Genomic DNA, 17,564 nt, shown 5'->3' with positions numbered 1-17,564 from the left:
TACCCAAGACCAAGTCAAGACCAGCACCCTGCGCTACGTGACACAAAAAATTAAGTTTTACCTTCAAAATTGCTTCTCAAATTGATCTGAAAGATCCACATTCCCATAAAAAACCTAGATATTAAATACTTACAGCTGAAATAAATTTAATCAGTAAAGATCCGTCCAGAAGAATCGGATCGTTCCTAAATGTCATATCAATGCAGACTTTGGTCACAGCGTTGTCCCATATTTGCGACACCTCAGTCAACACCTCCACACAATAATTCAGCGCATGAGTGACAACTTTTTTTCATTGCAGATGCAACATGTCTCTGTACAGCTAGCTTTGCTAGCATCACGTCCACAGATCTTACCTTTCTTTAAGCTTTCCTTCCAAGTGACGCTAAAAGTTGGACTAAGTCCCCACCGTCTGTGAAAGCGAAGCGCTGCTGATTTTACATGTCGCCATATCTTATGATTTATGCAGCGCTATTATATTACTGACGCTCAGAGGAAACCACTGCGCATGTCTGGAGCTCCGCGTGCGAGTAAAGGTGGAGGCGATGGGTGACAACAGACACTAAGTCACGTTATTGCTTGGATTGTACGGCGCCACCTTAAGTCCCTGAACTTCACATTTTAATGGACAAAAAGAGCAACGAGGCTTGGATGTAACGAGTAACGCGACATTTTTGTAGAAATGTAGTGAAGTAGAAAGTACAGATACTTACTGTAAAATGTAGTGGAGTAAAAGTAGAAAGTACCCATTATTAAATCTACTTAAGTAAAGTACAGATACACGAAAATTGTACTTAAGTAAAGTAATGCTTAGGTCAAAACAATTACTTAAAAGGTGATAGATTTTAACATAAAGTTTATGAAATATACTTAAGTGGAAACCATTGAGAAACTAAAAACAGCAAAAAATATTTAAAATTGCTTACGTCGAAACAAAAGAGTAAAGAACATATTTTCTATAAATGTTACATACTACAGCTTCAAGGTGGTGTGCAAAAAAGATTCAAAGCATCAGTGAGAAAGTTAGTGCATTTTTGTGAGTAAAAATAACATTCAAATAAAAGTGAAATAAATGGATGATAATGTAGATAATGCACAGTGGTGCCGTTGGTAGAGCTGTTGCCTTGCAGCAAGAAGGTTCTGGGTTTGATTCCCGGTCCTAGTCTTTCTGCATGGAGTTTGCATGTTCTCCCTGTGCATCCAGGTACTCCAGTTTCCTCCCACAGGCCAAAAACATGCTTTAGTTAATTGGTCTGTCTAAATTGCCCCTAGGTGTGTGTGTGTGTGTCTGCATGGCTGTGTGTCTCTGTGTTGCCCTGGGACAGACTGGCGACCCGTCCAGGGTGACCCCACCTCTTGCCTGGAACATTAGCTGGAGATAGGCACCAGCAACCCTCCCGACCCCAATAAGGGACAAGGGTGTAAAGAAAATGGATGGATGATTATACAGTGGTAATTTCTAATGGTTTAAGTTTTTTCAGTAATTTTGAACTGAAAGAACTGAAATAATAATAATAAAAAGTTTAAAACAAAGGGATAAAAATAAGGTTTGTCACTGAATCCACCTACCGATCAGGCCAACCTCATCTGTACTCACACAGACAGCGTCAGTCTGCAGCTCACCTCTGCTTTTATGCTGAGCGCCCTGTGGCGCCATTGGCTCACTTGCAATCACCCTGCCAGCAGCTGCAGCCTCCACCTTCTTCCTGCCACACAAGCTTCCTGTAAACGACGCGGTTTGTCCTAAAGTGAAAGAGTTCTCTGAGTGCAGCACCAACAACAAAGGTAGGAGACAAGATTTTTCAGTCATTTTGGGCTGTGTTGATTTTTTTGTTATTAAAAAGGAAAGGAATTTATGTGAGAAATGTAGCTGATCAAGGAAGTTTTGATTTCGTCTTAAAACTTGGACATTCACTTGCATTTATGACTATAAGTCGCCCTCAAATCGTTACCGCTGCGGTGTCGTTACGGTGACGTTACCTCCGCTTTGGGTAATGGTAGCGCCACTCAGTTCACGCTCCGCTCCACCTACCATTTCTACCACTGTTTCTCCCCGAGGCTCACAAGATCTGGGCTGGAGATGAACAGAATTAAGTTGCTGCTGTAGAACCTCTAAAGAAAGCTAAGAAAGGTTCAACGTACAGCATTTAGAGGTCCAATCTAAAAATGTCACATAATACGTGGCCTCTAATATTATGCCAACAATTTGGACCGCGGCAGGTATGGAAAGCCAAACGTGCCACAATCCATCCATCCATCCATCTCTTTGGGGTCGGGAGGGGTGCTGGTCTCTCTCTAGCTAACGTTCCGGGCGAGAGGCGGGGTTCACCCTGGACAGGTTGCCAGTCTGTCACAAGTGTCACAATCCAATAAATAAAAATGCATATTTACACATGAGGACATTTTAAAACTTGATATGCATTTAACAAATAAATGAATCAATCTTTATCCTCGGTGTGGTTCTCACTGCTTTGTTTTGGAACAGTGTGAATTTAAGCAGCTGACATCACAGCAATTCAGCACAGACAGTTTTTTTTTTCTGTAAAGGCAAATAAAAAAAAAGTATTACAATTATAAATATGTTATATACATGATTCAAAAGAGTTTTTACAAAACTGAGAAGTGTTGTGTGCAAAAGTATTCAGCCCCCTTTCTTCTGAGTGCCTTCAGAAGTTGCCTGTTGACTGCTAATGACTAAATAAAGTCCACCTGTATGTGACCTAATGTCAGAACAAATCCAGCTGCTCTGTGATGCCTTAGAGGCTCAGAGAATATTGGGGAGCAAATAGAATCATGAAGTCCATGAAACACATCAGACAGGCTGAGGAGAAAGTTGTAGAGAAGTCTAAAGCAGCCTTAGGACATAAAAACAATTTCCCAAGTTTTTAACATCTCATTGTTCAATCCATCATCTGAAAGTGGAAATAGCATGGCCCAACTGTAAGCCTACAAGACAAGGTCGTCCATCTAAACCTCCAGGCTGAATAAGCAGAGCTCTGATCAAAGATGCAACCAAAAGCCCCATGGTAACTCTGGACCAGATGCAGAGATCCACAGCTCAGGTGGGAGGATCTGTCCACAGGACAACTGTTAGTCATCAATGCACAAATGTGGTCTTCATGGGAGAGTGGCAAGAATAAAGTCACTGTTAAAACAAAACTATAAAACATCCCGTTTTCAGTTTGCCAGAAGCCAATGGTTGGGGAAACAGCAAACAAGTAGAAGAAGGACTTTTGGTCAGACAAAATCAAAATTGAACTTTCTGATGTTTTCTGCCTTGTTATGTGTGGTGGAGCACTAACACTGCACATCACTCTGAACACACGGTCCCCACTCCCAAATTTGGTGGTGGCAGCATCATACTGTGGGTGGGGAGGGTTCTTTTCACGAAGAACAGGGAAGATGGTTGGAGTTGATGGGAAGATTGATGGAGCCAAACACACAGCAGTGACTTGAGACTGGATGGGGGTGGAGGTTCACCTTCCAGCAGGACCACCACCCTAAGCATAAAGCCAGGGATACAATGAAATGGTTTTAAACTAAACATATTCATGTGTTAGAATGACCCAGTCAAAGTCCAGACCTAAACACAATCGAGAATCTGTGGCAAGACGTGAAAACTGCTGTTCACAAACTCTTGCACACCGCACTTTCCAGTTTTTATTTGTAAAAAAATATGTTTTGTATCATTGATAATTCTTTTCTACTGTACAATTGTACACCACTTCGTCTTCCTTGTTGAAGTATGATTAAATATGTTTATGAACAAACAAATATATTTATGTTTGTGGTTGTAATGTATCAAAACAGGGAAAAGTTCAAGGAATACTTTTGCCAGCCACTGTACTTCTAAAAATGCTCAAATGGAAAGATGGATGTAACTAATTAATGTTAATGTGTATTTATTTGTGCTAGGGATCCACAAGATGCAGAAAAACCTGACTAGTGAGTGATCATCTCTGCTCATATTAATACCAAACTGACACTGAATAATTCTATAATGATTCACTTTTCATACCGTTTTATTTTTCAGAAAAAGCGCAGGTAAGGGCAACAAAATGCACCTATGATGAAGCTGATAAAATGTAAGAAATAGGAACTTGAGGTAACAGATGTAAAACAAGCAGAGACACGACATTGTTCTTTTTCCTACAATCACGTCTTGTTGAAATCCCATTGTTGGCATTATTTTATATGGTAATTGTCCCTTTGTTGTTTAACTGTGTATTTAGTATGAAACTACAGGTGAAACCTTTGGAGCAGATAAAGCTTTTAAGAAACTAGTTAAGAAGAAGCTCCAGGGAAATATCAGCAAGCTATATAAAGACCACATTGTTTATTGTCCCATCACGTCCCGTGTTGGCTCAGATGTGGAAGCAGCCATGGATAAAGTGAAAAGTATGTATTTATTTTTTTTTGTTAAAAAATATAATCAGGAATGTCTTGCCAAACTTTTTTTGTTATGTGTCTATACTAAGTTGCAGTACATCATGTTTTTCTTTCTGGGGCTCAGAGAGATTTTTCTGTAGGTCTTGAGACGCTGCATATTGGTAGTAAATTTCTTAATCCTAGATCTAAGTATTCCTTGGTGTTGTTTGTTTTAATACGTCTAGGGGATGAATTAGGCCACACCCACCAAATCTTTGACTGAAAATCTGTATGGTGCTGGATTCAGATTGATAAATCGATTTATTGGTGCCGATTTCCTTTATTTTGAATTTTGGCCCCGCTGCTTCAACATATTATAATAAGTGAGGAGATGAGAAACTTTGATAACTTTAGATCCCCCATGCCTTGTGAGAAAACTCACCAAATTTCAAATGAATCTTGTAGAATCGGTTTGATCAAGCGCAAGTTTGATGAGCTGGTCAAATGTTTTAGACCAGCTCATTAAAACCCTGAATAAAATCTTGGATGTTTTCATTGAAAATATCAAGCTAAAGTGTGGAGAGTGTCCTTGGTACTGAATTTTCAGATTTTTTTAGATAGATAAATGAAGGAAATTTTTGAACTAGAAAAGTCTGTTCTAGTGGTGTCGAATTCAAACGTTGAGCATTTGTCTTTTGTTTCAACAGATGCTAAAAGTGTCATCCTGGTTTTGATGCATCACACCAGAGATCCTGACTACCCCACTGCTGGGACAAATTGGTCTGACACTTTCAATAATGTTGTCTTGTATGTTCATGTTCTGTTTCATGAATCTGTACCGGGCTTGTTGAAATGTTCACAAAATGACAAGGCAGCGGATCAAATTGTTACATTTTTAAGAAAAAAAAGACGGAGTAAACGAGGTTCACAAAAAATAGAAAAATAAGAACAAGGGAACCAAATTATAAGTAATAGAATGGAAAAAGAGATTGAACTAGATAACATGCAAAAGCAGAGAGAAAGCATTCCTCCACTTTATGACTAAGTTACTGTTAAGTAGCCACATATCGACTTGCTGAAATTCAAAAAATAATTTCTTCTTGGAAACAAAGTGGTAGAATTATTTTAAAAATATTATATGTCTAAAACATAAGGATTATTAAGTTAGACACCAGAAATGAATCATGTTGTTTTTGGTTTGTATTAAAATATATTTTACAAGTTCTAATTAGGCAAAAAAAGATCTGAAGAAGTCTATATACAGTGTATGGTCATATTTAATAAATCATATGTTCTGATGAGGCTTGTCAGAATGAAAGTACTTTCTGAAAAACTTTCTGAAAAAGTGTCTTTTTTTTGTTAGCTGTACAATAAGTTATATAACAGAAATAAATGGCAGGAAACATCAGTCTGAGTAATTAACCTATATAATGTGTTTCACTTCTAATTTATCAAACATGATTTTATGATACAAATTTAAATTATCAAGAATAAAAGTTCTCTCTTGTCACTCCGTATTTAAACGGCAAAATTTGCTTTTCAGGGCTTAAGGCATTGAAAAATAAATAATCATTAAAATGTCTTTAAGCTTCTCTGTCAGATAATTATTCCTCTTTGTTTGCTCTTACTCATTTCTGAGGCTCCTCAGGGCTTCATGTTGGGACCATCGTTGTTTATTTTGCACATGTTGCCACTGGAACCTTTCTATGAAGCATAAGCTCAACATGATGATGTCATTACCGCCACCTCTTTTGAACTTTGACCTTTTGCTAATTTTAAGTCTAATCTCTCTTTTTTTAATGGAATTTATTATTCATGGTTTTATTATCTCTCACATTGACTGTTGTAATTCTTTTCTTTATGTTGGTCTAGATTAATCATCTCAGCATCATTTATAAATAGTTAAACTGCAGCTGATCTTATAGTTGTTGCTGTTAAAATGTCGTCTACTCAGATATTAGAACCATTAAAATGTCTTTATGTCCTCTGGTCTTTGATTGACCACAAGACTAAATATTTCTATGAAGTTTAACTCATCAAGCTTTCATTATATTTCATTACAAATTGTAAGGCACTTACAAGAAAAATCCATAGTTCAGTTATAGCACAATATGGTAGAATCTTTGCCATAAACATAGATTCTACCTTATCTACAGTAGCTAAACCCAACATTTAGCTACTGTTCAGCATTAAGGGTTGTATTTTTATCTTTATGGATTTGTGATATATTTTGGACATTTTTATTTGGCTGGTCTTACTGATTGATTTTGTGCTTCATTTATTTGCATAAAACTTGTAAATAAAAGCTGACTTTCTAATTTCATGTGGCTTGATCAGGTTACTCTGATATTTCTGAAGATCAGTTCATAATGAAAGACATAAAGAATAAATAAATTAAATGTTTTTGTTGTTTTTCCTCTGATCCATGCCTTTTCAAGTATAAAAGAAAACTGTAATGATCTTTAATAAAGTTGACCAAAACTCAGAGACAAAAGGTCACAATAAGAGACGGTTTGGCAGCTTGAGGTGGACACAAGTGAAGCAGCAGATGTCCTAAATGCTGCTGGGAAGATTCAGTGTAATAAACTTTAGTAATGAAAATCCGTAGGGTGCTGTGGTGGCACAGGGGCAAAGCACAACCCACATATTGAGGTCTTAGTCCTTGTGGTGGTGGTCCCAGGTTCAATTCCCGGCTTGGCGACATTTGCCACATGTCTTCCCCCTCTCTCGTTACCCTCTTTCCTGTCAAACTACTTTCAAATAAAGAGCCAACAAAACCTTTTTAAAAAAGTACTATAGATAATTAATAATAGCAAAGATAAAACTAGTAGTCAGAATTTTGCTGAATATCTTTTACCAGTCAGCCAATATTAAAACACCTAAACAAAACAATGTGGATTTCAGTCACATTTCAGGATCTGTTTTAGCAGGTCTGATATTCATCTAGTCTCATCTGCCTGAGTGATTCAAACTTGAGCAGCAGCCTCCTACAATGTTTGCTCTGTACTTACTGTGTTAAAGATCAAAACGTAATCCTTAAAGAAAACCTGTCAGAGGGTGTATAACTTTAGACTTTATAGGTACATTTACCCCCAAACTGTACAGCCATTGGAATCAATTAGATCGAAACTTATTTATGTGCAAAAGTGACCCAGTCAAAGTCTGGACCTGAATCCAATGTAGTACGTGTGGGGACACCTGGAAAATGACGCCTATGCTTAAATTCTTCTTCTTCTTTTGTGTTTTATTGGTGGATAATAACTAACTTAAGGTGCATTTACCGCCACCTACCGGACTGGAATGTGGCCATCAATGATTTAGGCTTAAATTCAAACTGGTCAGAGGACTCGGTGATGCTGATGGCAGCCTCACCTTTGTCAGGCTGTTTCAAGGCAGGTGTAACTACATTGTAGCTTACCACCATCAGCATGTTAATGTGTCTGAATGTCTAACTGTAGTGTGAAGAGCGTTGTAGTCCTCTGGACCTGATAAACCACTACTAGTGGCTATTTACTTTCTTTACAGTTACATTGTATAATGTTCATTTCTAATGCTTTAACCGTAACTTTGTTTCATTTTATAAGGTTGGTATTTTAAAACTGAGAGGAAATTCATGTAATTAATTAATTACATGTATTTCAACCAAACAATCCTGTATTACTTACATGGATCACTCTCCATCAGTGGAACACAAATGTGCTATGAGAGACAAAGAAAGAAGAGTTTGGGGTTTTTTTCTCCAAATTGTTGTCCATGTATTTTTCTTTTTGTTTCTCTACTTTTTTGTTGAGCCTTTTAAATCAATAAATATTAAAATTTATTGTTTCTTCTAAAACTACAAAAGAACTTCTTTAAAGCATTTGCAATACGTAACTTTAACAAAAGTATGTTATGAGACATAAGCTGTAAAAATTGACCTCCTCCATCTCTGTCCTGAACTAGTATTGCTGTCTGCTAAAATGCATTTCTACTAGAAAGAAACAACCAATCAGAGCCAGGAGGAGGGTCTTAGTGTTGTCAATAAAGCTCAAGTAGTTTCTGTTCAATGTGCTAGTGGAGAAACAACTTACCACTTAACGAAAATTTGTTAGAAAATATGGCCACTGTTATCGATGGCCATGCTAAGAAGCTTGAGCATTTATGGCAGGCAACACTGTGGTCAACCAGCTGTAGCATAGCGGAGAGCAAGCAGGAGGATGTGAGCAGTGCGTTTTAGCACCGTCACTGTGGATGATGGTGCTAAACCCTCCTAGCTTTGATTGGTTGTTTCTGAGGGAGCAACGTATTTGTGTAAATTACTGCAGGACCGTAGGGAGAAGGTAGTCGAAAAGTGTTAGTAGGATCATTTTACATTCAGAGTCTTGCCAACTTTTTACCATTCCAAGTGAACTGATTCAAAACTTCCTCACTGAAGAAAAAAGTTAAATATATTCAGTTTGATGGTGATAGGATTATCTGGATTATCTATTCAGTTTGTTGAATACACATCAAACAATGAAAGAAAGACAGAGAGATGCTGTATTTTTGAATTCATTCCTTCAAAAGGAATGAATTTGACTTCTGATTCCTTTGATACATGAATTGCTGCATTGAGCTACTAAAGAAACTTTAACTTTATAAATAATTTCACTAATGATAAATTAACCATAATTATTAATAATTATAAAAGCCAAACATGAATGCAAACTTTGATTCCCAACATTGGTATGTTTTAAATTGAACCAACTTAATAAAAAACAATTTCTTTAAGTAAGTGCATTCCTGACTGATAAAAGGAAAAATGTATATAATTTTCTTTGAGAACCCTGACATGAACAAACATACTGCTGTGATTTCCATGCATATCACACACTGTTTTGTAGACTTACACTGTTTTTAGTGTAGTCGTCTTCGAAGTCAATCATCACTTTCAATGCACTCAGGATCAAAGTGTCGACGTCTGAATTCATTTGAATTTCATGACTGTAGTTCTTCACTGGGAGGATGTGGTTCACTGGAATCCCCAGACTGGAGCTGAAGTCATCCATCTGTTGAAAAAAAAAAGTTTATTCAGAGTCTAATACCGTGAGGGAGGATCTCATGTTTTGAATAACTTTCTACAACTCACCTTTGTCTTTATATTTTCTCTATAGAAGTTTCTTAGAAATATTCCAAATAAACTACATTTTACATCGATGTGGGTGAGAATCGCCAGCTGAGGGATTCCTGTGGATACCGAGATTTTCTTTGCATGGGTAATGTTATTTGTTACCAGAAATAAATACATTTTGACAAGTACAGCAGAGAAGCGCTTCTTAGATTATTATTAGGAGCAAATCATAAAAAGTGGAAACATTTCATGACACTAAAAAACCCTTGTGGATAAATGCTAATTTCATTTTTGCAACACATTTTTTTCCACCTACATTGTACAACCAACTGAGGTTATCGACATAAAGTGTTTACATGATTTACTCACTGGTATTTATTGTTACATTACAATAAATGTAAGTTTTGGTGAATGTAAGTTTGATTGTACAGTTTGTTTCTTACCCAGCTCATTGGCTGATTCTCTGATTTCCCTCATTTTCTGCAAAATAGACGACTTGATTTGTCCTGCAGAATGAATGTAAACCAGAACGTTGACTCTGTTGTTGATGGACGGGGAAGAGTTGTAGCCAAGACCACCACCAGAAAGAGAAGATAAAGGATTGAACTGTGAGAAAAATATGATGCGCATTAAGTCAAACTGGTATTAAATGTGTATACCTCATAAGGCAAGCTAATAGTGATGGATTTAGGACTGTGCCTGATCTACCACTCATCTATATGGCTATATGGTATATTGAAGATCATTTCAAAAGTAAGAAGTAAAAGTATAGTATTTGTACCTTATAACCATCCTTCACGTATCCCTTCAAGGCAGTTTGATGTCGTCTGTTCTGATTCCTCTTCCATCTCCACTCTCCAGACCCATGACGTCATTAAACACAAAGGGATAAAAGTTTCCCCTGCCTTCTTTCTTGATTTTATAAGTTTGATACTGAAAGAAAAAAAAGAGATTAAAATGTTATGTAAACACTAAGCAAATAGCTTCAAAAATATATTTTAAACTGTGAGAACTGTGAGAAGAACTTCTGAACCCTGCAGAACTTTGTCCTGCAGGGTTCAGGGTTCCCTTGGTATCTCTTGAGAACCAAGGAAAGAGCCAAAGAGGAGACATATGTTTTAAATCAGACTAAATGAAACTTGCTGCCCTGACATTATGTTTTTAACATTTAAGGCTGGAGGTTTGAGGTAACATGTCACAATTGCTTCTTGGTCCCCAAGAGGAGAAGGAAAGGAAAGGTTTGATTATAGGTACTTGGGGTCCAATGATTCTGAGCTTCTTCACGAAGTGTTTGGTAAGGCACTGCTCTAAACCAGTGTTTTTCAACCTTTTTTGAGCCAAGGTACATTGTTATAATTGAAAAAATCTCGAGGCACACCACCAACCAAAAATGTAAACAAAGATAGTCTGTAGCTGCCTATATTACATATATAGTCATTCTTGTCAAAGTGTCTTGAATAGGAATCAAAAGAAAAGAACTGAACTTCCCATCACTACAGCCGTCTGCTTTACCTGTGAAATCAAGATGTCAATAAAATAGAACCTGATAACATGAAGAAGGTTATCATCCAAAAACACAACATTTTCCAAGTATTTTAGCTTAGCTTTTAGTGCAAATATCTTAGTACAACTGAAAGTAACTGTTCTGAAAAAAATAGATTTTTTTATGTCAATAATTCCTTAATATTGATAAAAAAGTACTGGTTCCACAGGCAGATAGTTTTCTTCTAACTGGTACTTTTGATTATCAGCACTGAGTTCCTGCAGCCTGTGTTTGAGCTGTTCTGTGTGTTTCTGCATGTTGTATTCTACATTTTTCATTATGATTTCAGAACAGTCACATTTTCTCAGAAATTTCCAGGATTATTCAAGCTCCATTCTGATAAACCACACCTTATTTTTCAAAGCTGTTCATTATTTTTTAACACAACTAGGCATCTACTTACTAAATACTCCAGACTATATAAAGGAGTTTTTTGTTAAAAATAATTTTACATGATATATATTGTCTTTATAGAACAAACACACATTCTTCTTGTGTCAAACCCTTTTCTACATACAGATCAATTAAATAAATTAGAATATTATTGAGTAGTTTGTTTATTTTAAGTGAAACATTTATTTTTATTTTTTTTTGCAGTAGTGGCCTTTATTAGCAATTGTTTGACAGGGAAAAGGATGAAGAGAGAAGGGGAACGACGTCCTCGTTGATGCTGCTGCCTCTGCACATGGTGGACCTTCTCTACTGAACCGCTCAGAACCCACAGAAAACAATAATTGGATCAATAACACACAGATTCATGTTTCCAAAGCTTTATGCCTGTTAATTATGATGATTTTTCACTTACATCTATTAAAAACACAACATCTAAGATTAGAATATTAAAAATTAAGCCCTACTTAAGTCCATTTATAGTAATAACAGAGTAAAATCTCTTCAGCTCAGGTTTTATCTGTCTTGTAAGCAGTGCATAGTGGCATAATAATAACAGAGCAACACATGCCTCCACTCACTCAGGCCACAGATGCTTCACTCTCTGAATCTCTATCACACTAAACAGCTTTTATTAAAGTTTCTTAATTTCTCATGAATCGCTTTAGCAATTTCAAACTAACAGGAAAGTTTGATGAATGTTACAGAAAACTGATTCAGCCTTCCTTAGAGGGTCTGATCTAATGTCTTGTCCTTATTTTACTGCTTTGTTGACTAAAACATCATCTTTATTTCTTCTAAGTCATTTTGTTGTCTGCTGCAGCTTCTATGGCACTTTAAATTAAACCAATTTAAAGAAAAAACAAACTTACTAGAATCAAACCTTAACCTTTTTGAATATTAAATATTTCACCTCATAATTTTTCACTGATATGAACTATGTTACTGTTATGATGTCCATGCACATCCCCACAAACTGTTATGTGGCTTCACAGTTTGTCAGCGTAGTCGTTTCCAAAGTCAATCATCATTTTCAGAGCACTCAGGATCAGAGCGTCGACGTCTGGATTCAGCTGAATTTCATCACTGTAGTTCTTCACTGGGAGGATGCAGTTCATTGGGATCCCCAGGCTGGAGCTGAAGTCACCCATCTACATAAAACACAATAATTTATTTTGAATCAGGTTTTTTTTTGTTCCTGTTTGAATAAATTTTTCTGACTCACTTTTTTTTTTAAATGTTTGCTCTTGTAGACGTTTTTCAGATCACTCTTTGTTTTCTGACAGGCTTCATCAATGTGGGTGAGAATCCCCAGCTGAGGGATTCCTGTGGATACAGAGAGTTTTCTTTTTCTTGTATCTTAATATTGTATCAGCAGTAAATATACTTTAACAAGTACATGACATTAATTATTCTCAGATGAGCTGTAGGTGCAAGTTTTTGAAGTTCTAGCTACAACATAATGCAAAAAAGACTGAACTGTAAAATGACACTAATGTTTTAGAGCTGAAGGCCTCTCACTTTGTTATTTGCCATGATGGATAGTACAGCTTTTCTACATATCATAAAATGTTTAGGAATGACAGAATGTTTCCTCTTTTTTTCTTAAATTTTTACACCATCAACCTTTTTGATTGTTGACATAAAATTTGAGTATTTTGCATTCTTGGGTTTACATTTACGTTGCTTTACTGAACACAAGTTTATGGTATATCTTTGTTTCTTACCCAGCTCACTGGCTGCTTCTCTGATTTCCCTCATTTTCTGTAAAATAGACGACTTCATTTGTGACGCATTAGCATCATAGATGCAGACCAGAACATGAACTCTGTCACTGATGGACGGAGAAGAGGTGTAGTCATGATCACCATCAGAAAGAGAAGATACAGGATTGAACTGTGGAAATAATATGATGTATATTCAATACAATTGCTACGAACTTATATTTTCCACATAAAGCAAGACAATTATAATAGTGTTGGAAGAAGGATTTTTTTAAGAGTAAAAAAGTTTATACTTATACCTTATAATTATCCTTCACATGACCCTTCAAGGCCAGTTTGATGTCATCTTCTTTGACTCCAGATGTTTCCTCCAGACCCATGACATCATTGAACACAAAGGGATAAAAGTCTCCTCTGCCTTCTTTCTTGATTTCATAGGTTTGATACTGAAAGACAAATAAAGATGACAAGGGTTGAGCTGTTATTTTATGTAAACAGCTGACATATAGCTGCTAAAAATACATTTAACATTATGAGAAGACCAACAAATGTGCTTCAAAATAGGTATACGAGTTTAATTCTAATCTTAAATTTGTTTGGGAAACACATTTCTGTACATGTTGCTACGTTAATCTTGGTGGAATGGTTTCTAGCATTAGACTGGCATACAGGGCTACCAGATAATTCCCTGGTGGGTTGGTGATCTCCTGCTGGCTTCATAGTCGAGCAGCACGCTGCTGTTTTGAGGCGCCACAATGCCTCAAACTGCATCATATCAAATGCCTTCTCTACCTCTGCTCTGCTCCACTCAGGCAGATCTCACCACAAAGTTAACTTGTAACAGCTGGTCAGCTGGGCAGGGCCGCCCTATGGGTGTTTGTTTGTAATACCTTGTGGGGATGATTTTCCTGACACATACTACGTTGTGGGGACCAATCAAGGGCGTAGGTTCGGTCTAAGTTTTGGTGGGGACCTTGACCCCCCCCCACCCCCCCCCGGCAGCACAGTGAAATGCCCAAGAGCACCGAACATTTTTGAGAAGGGGGGGGAAACCACATTGGCTTAATAACCCCCTCCCCCCAACCATAACCATATCATACATCTTGTGTATACAACCAGATACAGTCATACTCAGCAGATCAGTTCAAGAACACTTTACTTTTTCCTTTCCTACTTCACATTCAGTGCTGACCTTACTAAACACCGGACTTTACAACAAATGCGTTGCGTGATAGATATCTAACTTATGGGTCCACTTACTGTACTTACAGCCGACGTAGCGAAATAACTTCTAATGTCTGTCCTTTTCTTTTTTGGTGGCGACATGGTCTCGAGACTCAGAAGGAGACGCGTGTGCCCAGCTAGCCGCCGCCTTTTGCAGCTAATCAAAGAACGTCCGACGATTCAACTGACTCCCCCTCCCGACAGCACCGTTCCGACACGGTCTCGGAGGCTCATCATAAATGTCAAACTAAGAAGCTTCCGTTCCGCGCACCGCCTGTTGCTGCTAATCAAAGATCGTAGATCCACGTTCTTTGAGCCAATATGGCAAAAATTGGTCGGGACTTTTTCATATCCCGTGAATATTGGTCGGGACATGTCCCTACCGTCCCTACCCAAACCTACGCCCATGGGACCAATTGCTCCTTGTGGACCAAGGCCTGGTCCCCACAAGGAGAAACCCTGTTTTTGGGTCAGGGGTCAGAGTTAGGGCTAAGGTGAAGTTGGACTTTTTCTCTTTCCGGCTTACAAGAAAAAAAAAAAATAACTAAATTTGGACTATTTTGCACCGCTGAATCCAAAAATGACATCCATTTTTCTCAACCAGGTCAGGTTTTTATTTTAATTTGATTTAGAGAAATCAAGGTGAATGAGGAATCACAGCAATTTCCACATTTTATTAAAGAAAATATGATTCAACATTTCACACAAACATGTGGAGACTGAACTGATGCATGAGTAAAAAGTCATAAATCCCCAAAATAAAACTAACCCTTAACATATAAACAAGAAGCTGTACTGACCTTTTTTGTGAAACTTTGATCAGAGGTTTTGTTGCTGGCCAGAGCTTCATGGGTCATTCTCCCTTGCAGGATGTTGTTGACAGAGTTGATGAAGCTGGACTTTCCTGCACCGACTGGTCCATGGAGTAAAATTCTGATGGCTTTGACTTCATTTTGAGGTTGAAAATTCTTCACATACTGCAGAAGTTCATCTTTGTTTCTGTTAAAATGTGTAAATAAAAGTTGCAATTAAAATAATATAATCTGCCAGAACAAGCCTCTTGCTCCTGAGATCTTAGGGCTTCATTTACATTTTGTTAGGATCGTGTTGGAGCCATTTTAAAAAAACAACTCCCGAGTTTTTCAAGAATTTCCAATGAACATCACAACTAGATGAGACACACATTACTTAAAATTCAGACTTGTTCTGTATGTGAGGATTGATGTGAGAGTCCTGTTGTAACCCTTGTGTGTGTGAGGACTGCAACAAATGATACAAGTTTTACGTGTGTGGGGTCGGTTAGACCCATTTCTAAACACAAGGGTTAAATCAGTAAATCTCTGAAATGACACATTATCTTATCCATGAATTTGATATGTTTTAATGTTCAGGAGCCTTATGCATAAAGTGTGCATGCGCACAAAAAACGTGTGGCGCCATATTTTACGCACAAATCGGCATGTATAAAAATAAACTTTGCTGCAAAGTGTGCGTGTATATACGCACACTTTGTCGCAAAGTTAATTTGTGTGCGTATGTGAAAACCTCGCTTGAATGTAAATAGTAATTTTCCTCAGTTTTTGTCTCATAGAGATGCAGGTGCGGAGCTGTGGGGGGGCTGGGGCACCGCGGTCCCCTTGCCCCACCCCCACCCCCGCTGACATTCCCGAAAGGTACGTAAACATATAGTGGCCCGGTCATTAGCCCCACCCCCTGGCCCGACAATGACTTGTAAAGGCTACTGTAAAGATGCAACTCATTGGTCTGTGTGCCGAAGCGCTTGAAATGCATCTGCGGGGTAATTTAATTCTCATTTTAAAAAAAACAACAAAAAAAAACGGGTTGGATCAGCAGATTAACTCAAACCTGCCAACAGGTTTGATTATTTTTAAGGTGATCAAGGTGTGCATGCAATCACACATACATAAGTAGCGGAGCAAAGGTGAGCTGCGTAAGGGATAGATTCAGAGGGAGCGATTGATCAGAGATCATATTGATCTGCTGCGAAATGTTGATGATGGTTATGAGCGTCACCGTACGACTCCTTTAAGCTTTTCTCAGAGCTCCAGGATGATCAGTCTGAGTAAACCTTAAAAAAGGTACCGGTACCGGTCCTGCTGCAGCCATCCTTCTGTCCAGCCGCCAGCTTTGTGAATGCGACTTATGGACGTAAATCATCTTTATTCTGTAAATGTACAACTTATGCACATGATTCTACTATTTAGAATGAACATCCACATTCCCACCCAAAGGATACGCTGTCTTTAAATCCCGGTTGAACGCCCTGCTGTTCAAACAGGCATTTGCACGATCTCCTTATTTATTTATTTTTTTTATTTGGACTTTCTTTTCCTTAAAATTTATTTTTCATTTTTGTGAGGTGACATTGTGTGCCCTCAAGCACCTTTTGAATAAAATACATAATAATTATTATTATAAATAATTATGCTGGCTGCACAGTGGCGCAGTTGGTAGAGCTGTTTCCTTGCAGCCAGCAAGAAGGTTCTGGGTTCGATTCCCAGCCCGGGTCTTTCTGCATAGAGTTTTTGCATGTTCTCCCTGTGCATGGTGGGCTTTCTCCGGTTTCCTCCCACAGTCTAAAAACATGACTGTCAGGTTAATTGCCCTCTCCAAATTTTCCCTAGATGGGAATTTTGTGTCCTGTCTGTTTCTATGTTGCCCAGTGGCAGACTTCCGGGTATTTATACTAATTTACATATGTATTTGTGGGTGGCGACAGTTCAGACCAGCAGCTGCGCTCTATTTTCCGCAATTGAGGATTTATAAAGGAAAGGTGCGCGGCCACGTCTGTGTGCACGGCTTCATGCATCCGGACTTTTCTAAATTTTTCAGTACGCCAAGTTTTAGTGTGAAAACTGCACATTCTTTCATGCCCCCGGCTGCATTGGATAAATTCCTCCACTGTTAAGACATGAAAGAAGAGACTGTGAAAGAGCAACAAACACACTGGCAGCATACAGAGGTACAGAAACAAATGTACTCACCCCCAAGTTGTTTCTCTCCATGGAGCTTTTAAAACTGTGATGGAGAATTTGGAACAGTGTCTTTAAAAATGTCTTGCAATAGTCAGAATAATTTGCTACTGATATTGCATTTGATATAAATACATAAGTACTGCACAACCATATAAAGTTAAGCAATCAAATAGTTAATATAATAATAATAATAATAATAATAATAATAATAATAATAATAATAATAATAA

At 37.7% G+C, this 17,564-nt stretch overlaps 1 protein-coding gene and 1 long non-coding RNA gene across 3 annotated transcripts; one reads left to right on the top strand and one right to left on the bottom strand.

Moving 5' to 3' along the window:
• Positions 1-1,704: 1,704 nt before the first annotated feature.
• On the top strand, positions 1,705-4,385 carry LOC148160473 (uncharacterized). 2 transcript variants are annotated; one of them, XR_015765064.1, is made up of 4 exons: positions 1,705-1,785; positions 3,916-3,945; positions 4,034-4,085; positions 4,233-4,385. It is a non-coding gene; the product is annotated as an uncharacterized LOC148160473 (long non-coding RNA). The 2 variants fall into 2 exon arrangements; XR_015765062.1 differs by having other exon boundaries at positions 4,034-4,105.
• Positions 4,386-11,754: 7,369 nt separating this feature from the next.
• Positions 11,755-13,554, bottom strand: LOC106927236 (interferon-induced protein 44-like). Its single transcript, XM_088011847.1, has 4 exons — positions 13,414-13,554; positions 13,118-13,286; positions 12,616-12,716; positions 11,755-12,541 (listed from the first exon to the last, which is right to left on the bottom strand). The coding sequence occupies exons 1-4, from the start codon at positions 13,492-13,494 to the stop codon at positions 12,380-12,382; spliced, it is 513 nt and encodes a 170-aa protein (XP_087867973.1). The 5' UTR covers positions 13,495-13,554; the 3' UTR covers positions 11,755-12,379.
• Positions 13,555-17,564: the final 4,010 nt, after the last annotated feature.

The sequence above is a fragment of the Poecilia mexicana genome, unplaced genomic scaffold (genome assembly GCF_051168715.1).
Source record: "Poecilia mexicana isolate PSO_F unplaced genomic scaffold, ASM5116871v1 scaffold_2, whole genome shotgun sequence".
Taxonomy (NCBI): domain Eukaryota; kingdom Metazoa; phylum Chordata; class Actinopteri; order Cyprinodontiformes; family Poeciliidae; genus Poecilia; species Poecilia mexicana.
The sequence above is the reverse complement of the archived record's forward strand: the minus strand, read 5'-3'. Positions and strand labels throughout refer to the sequence as shown.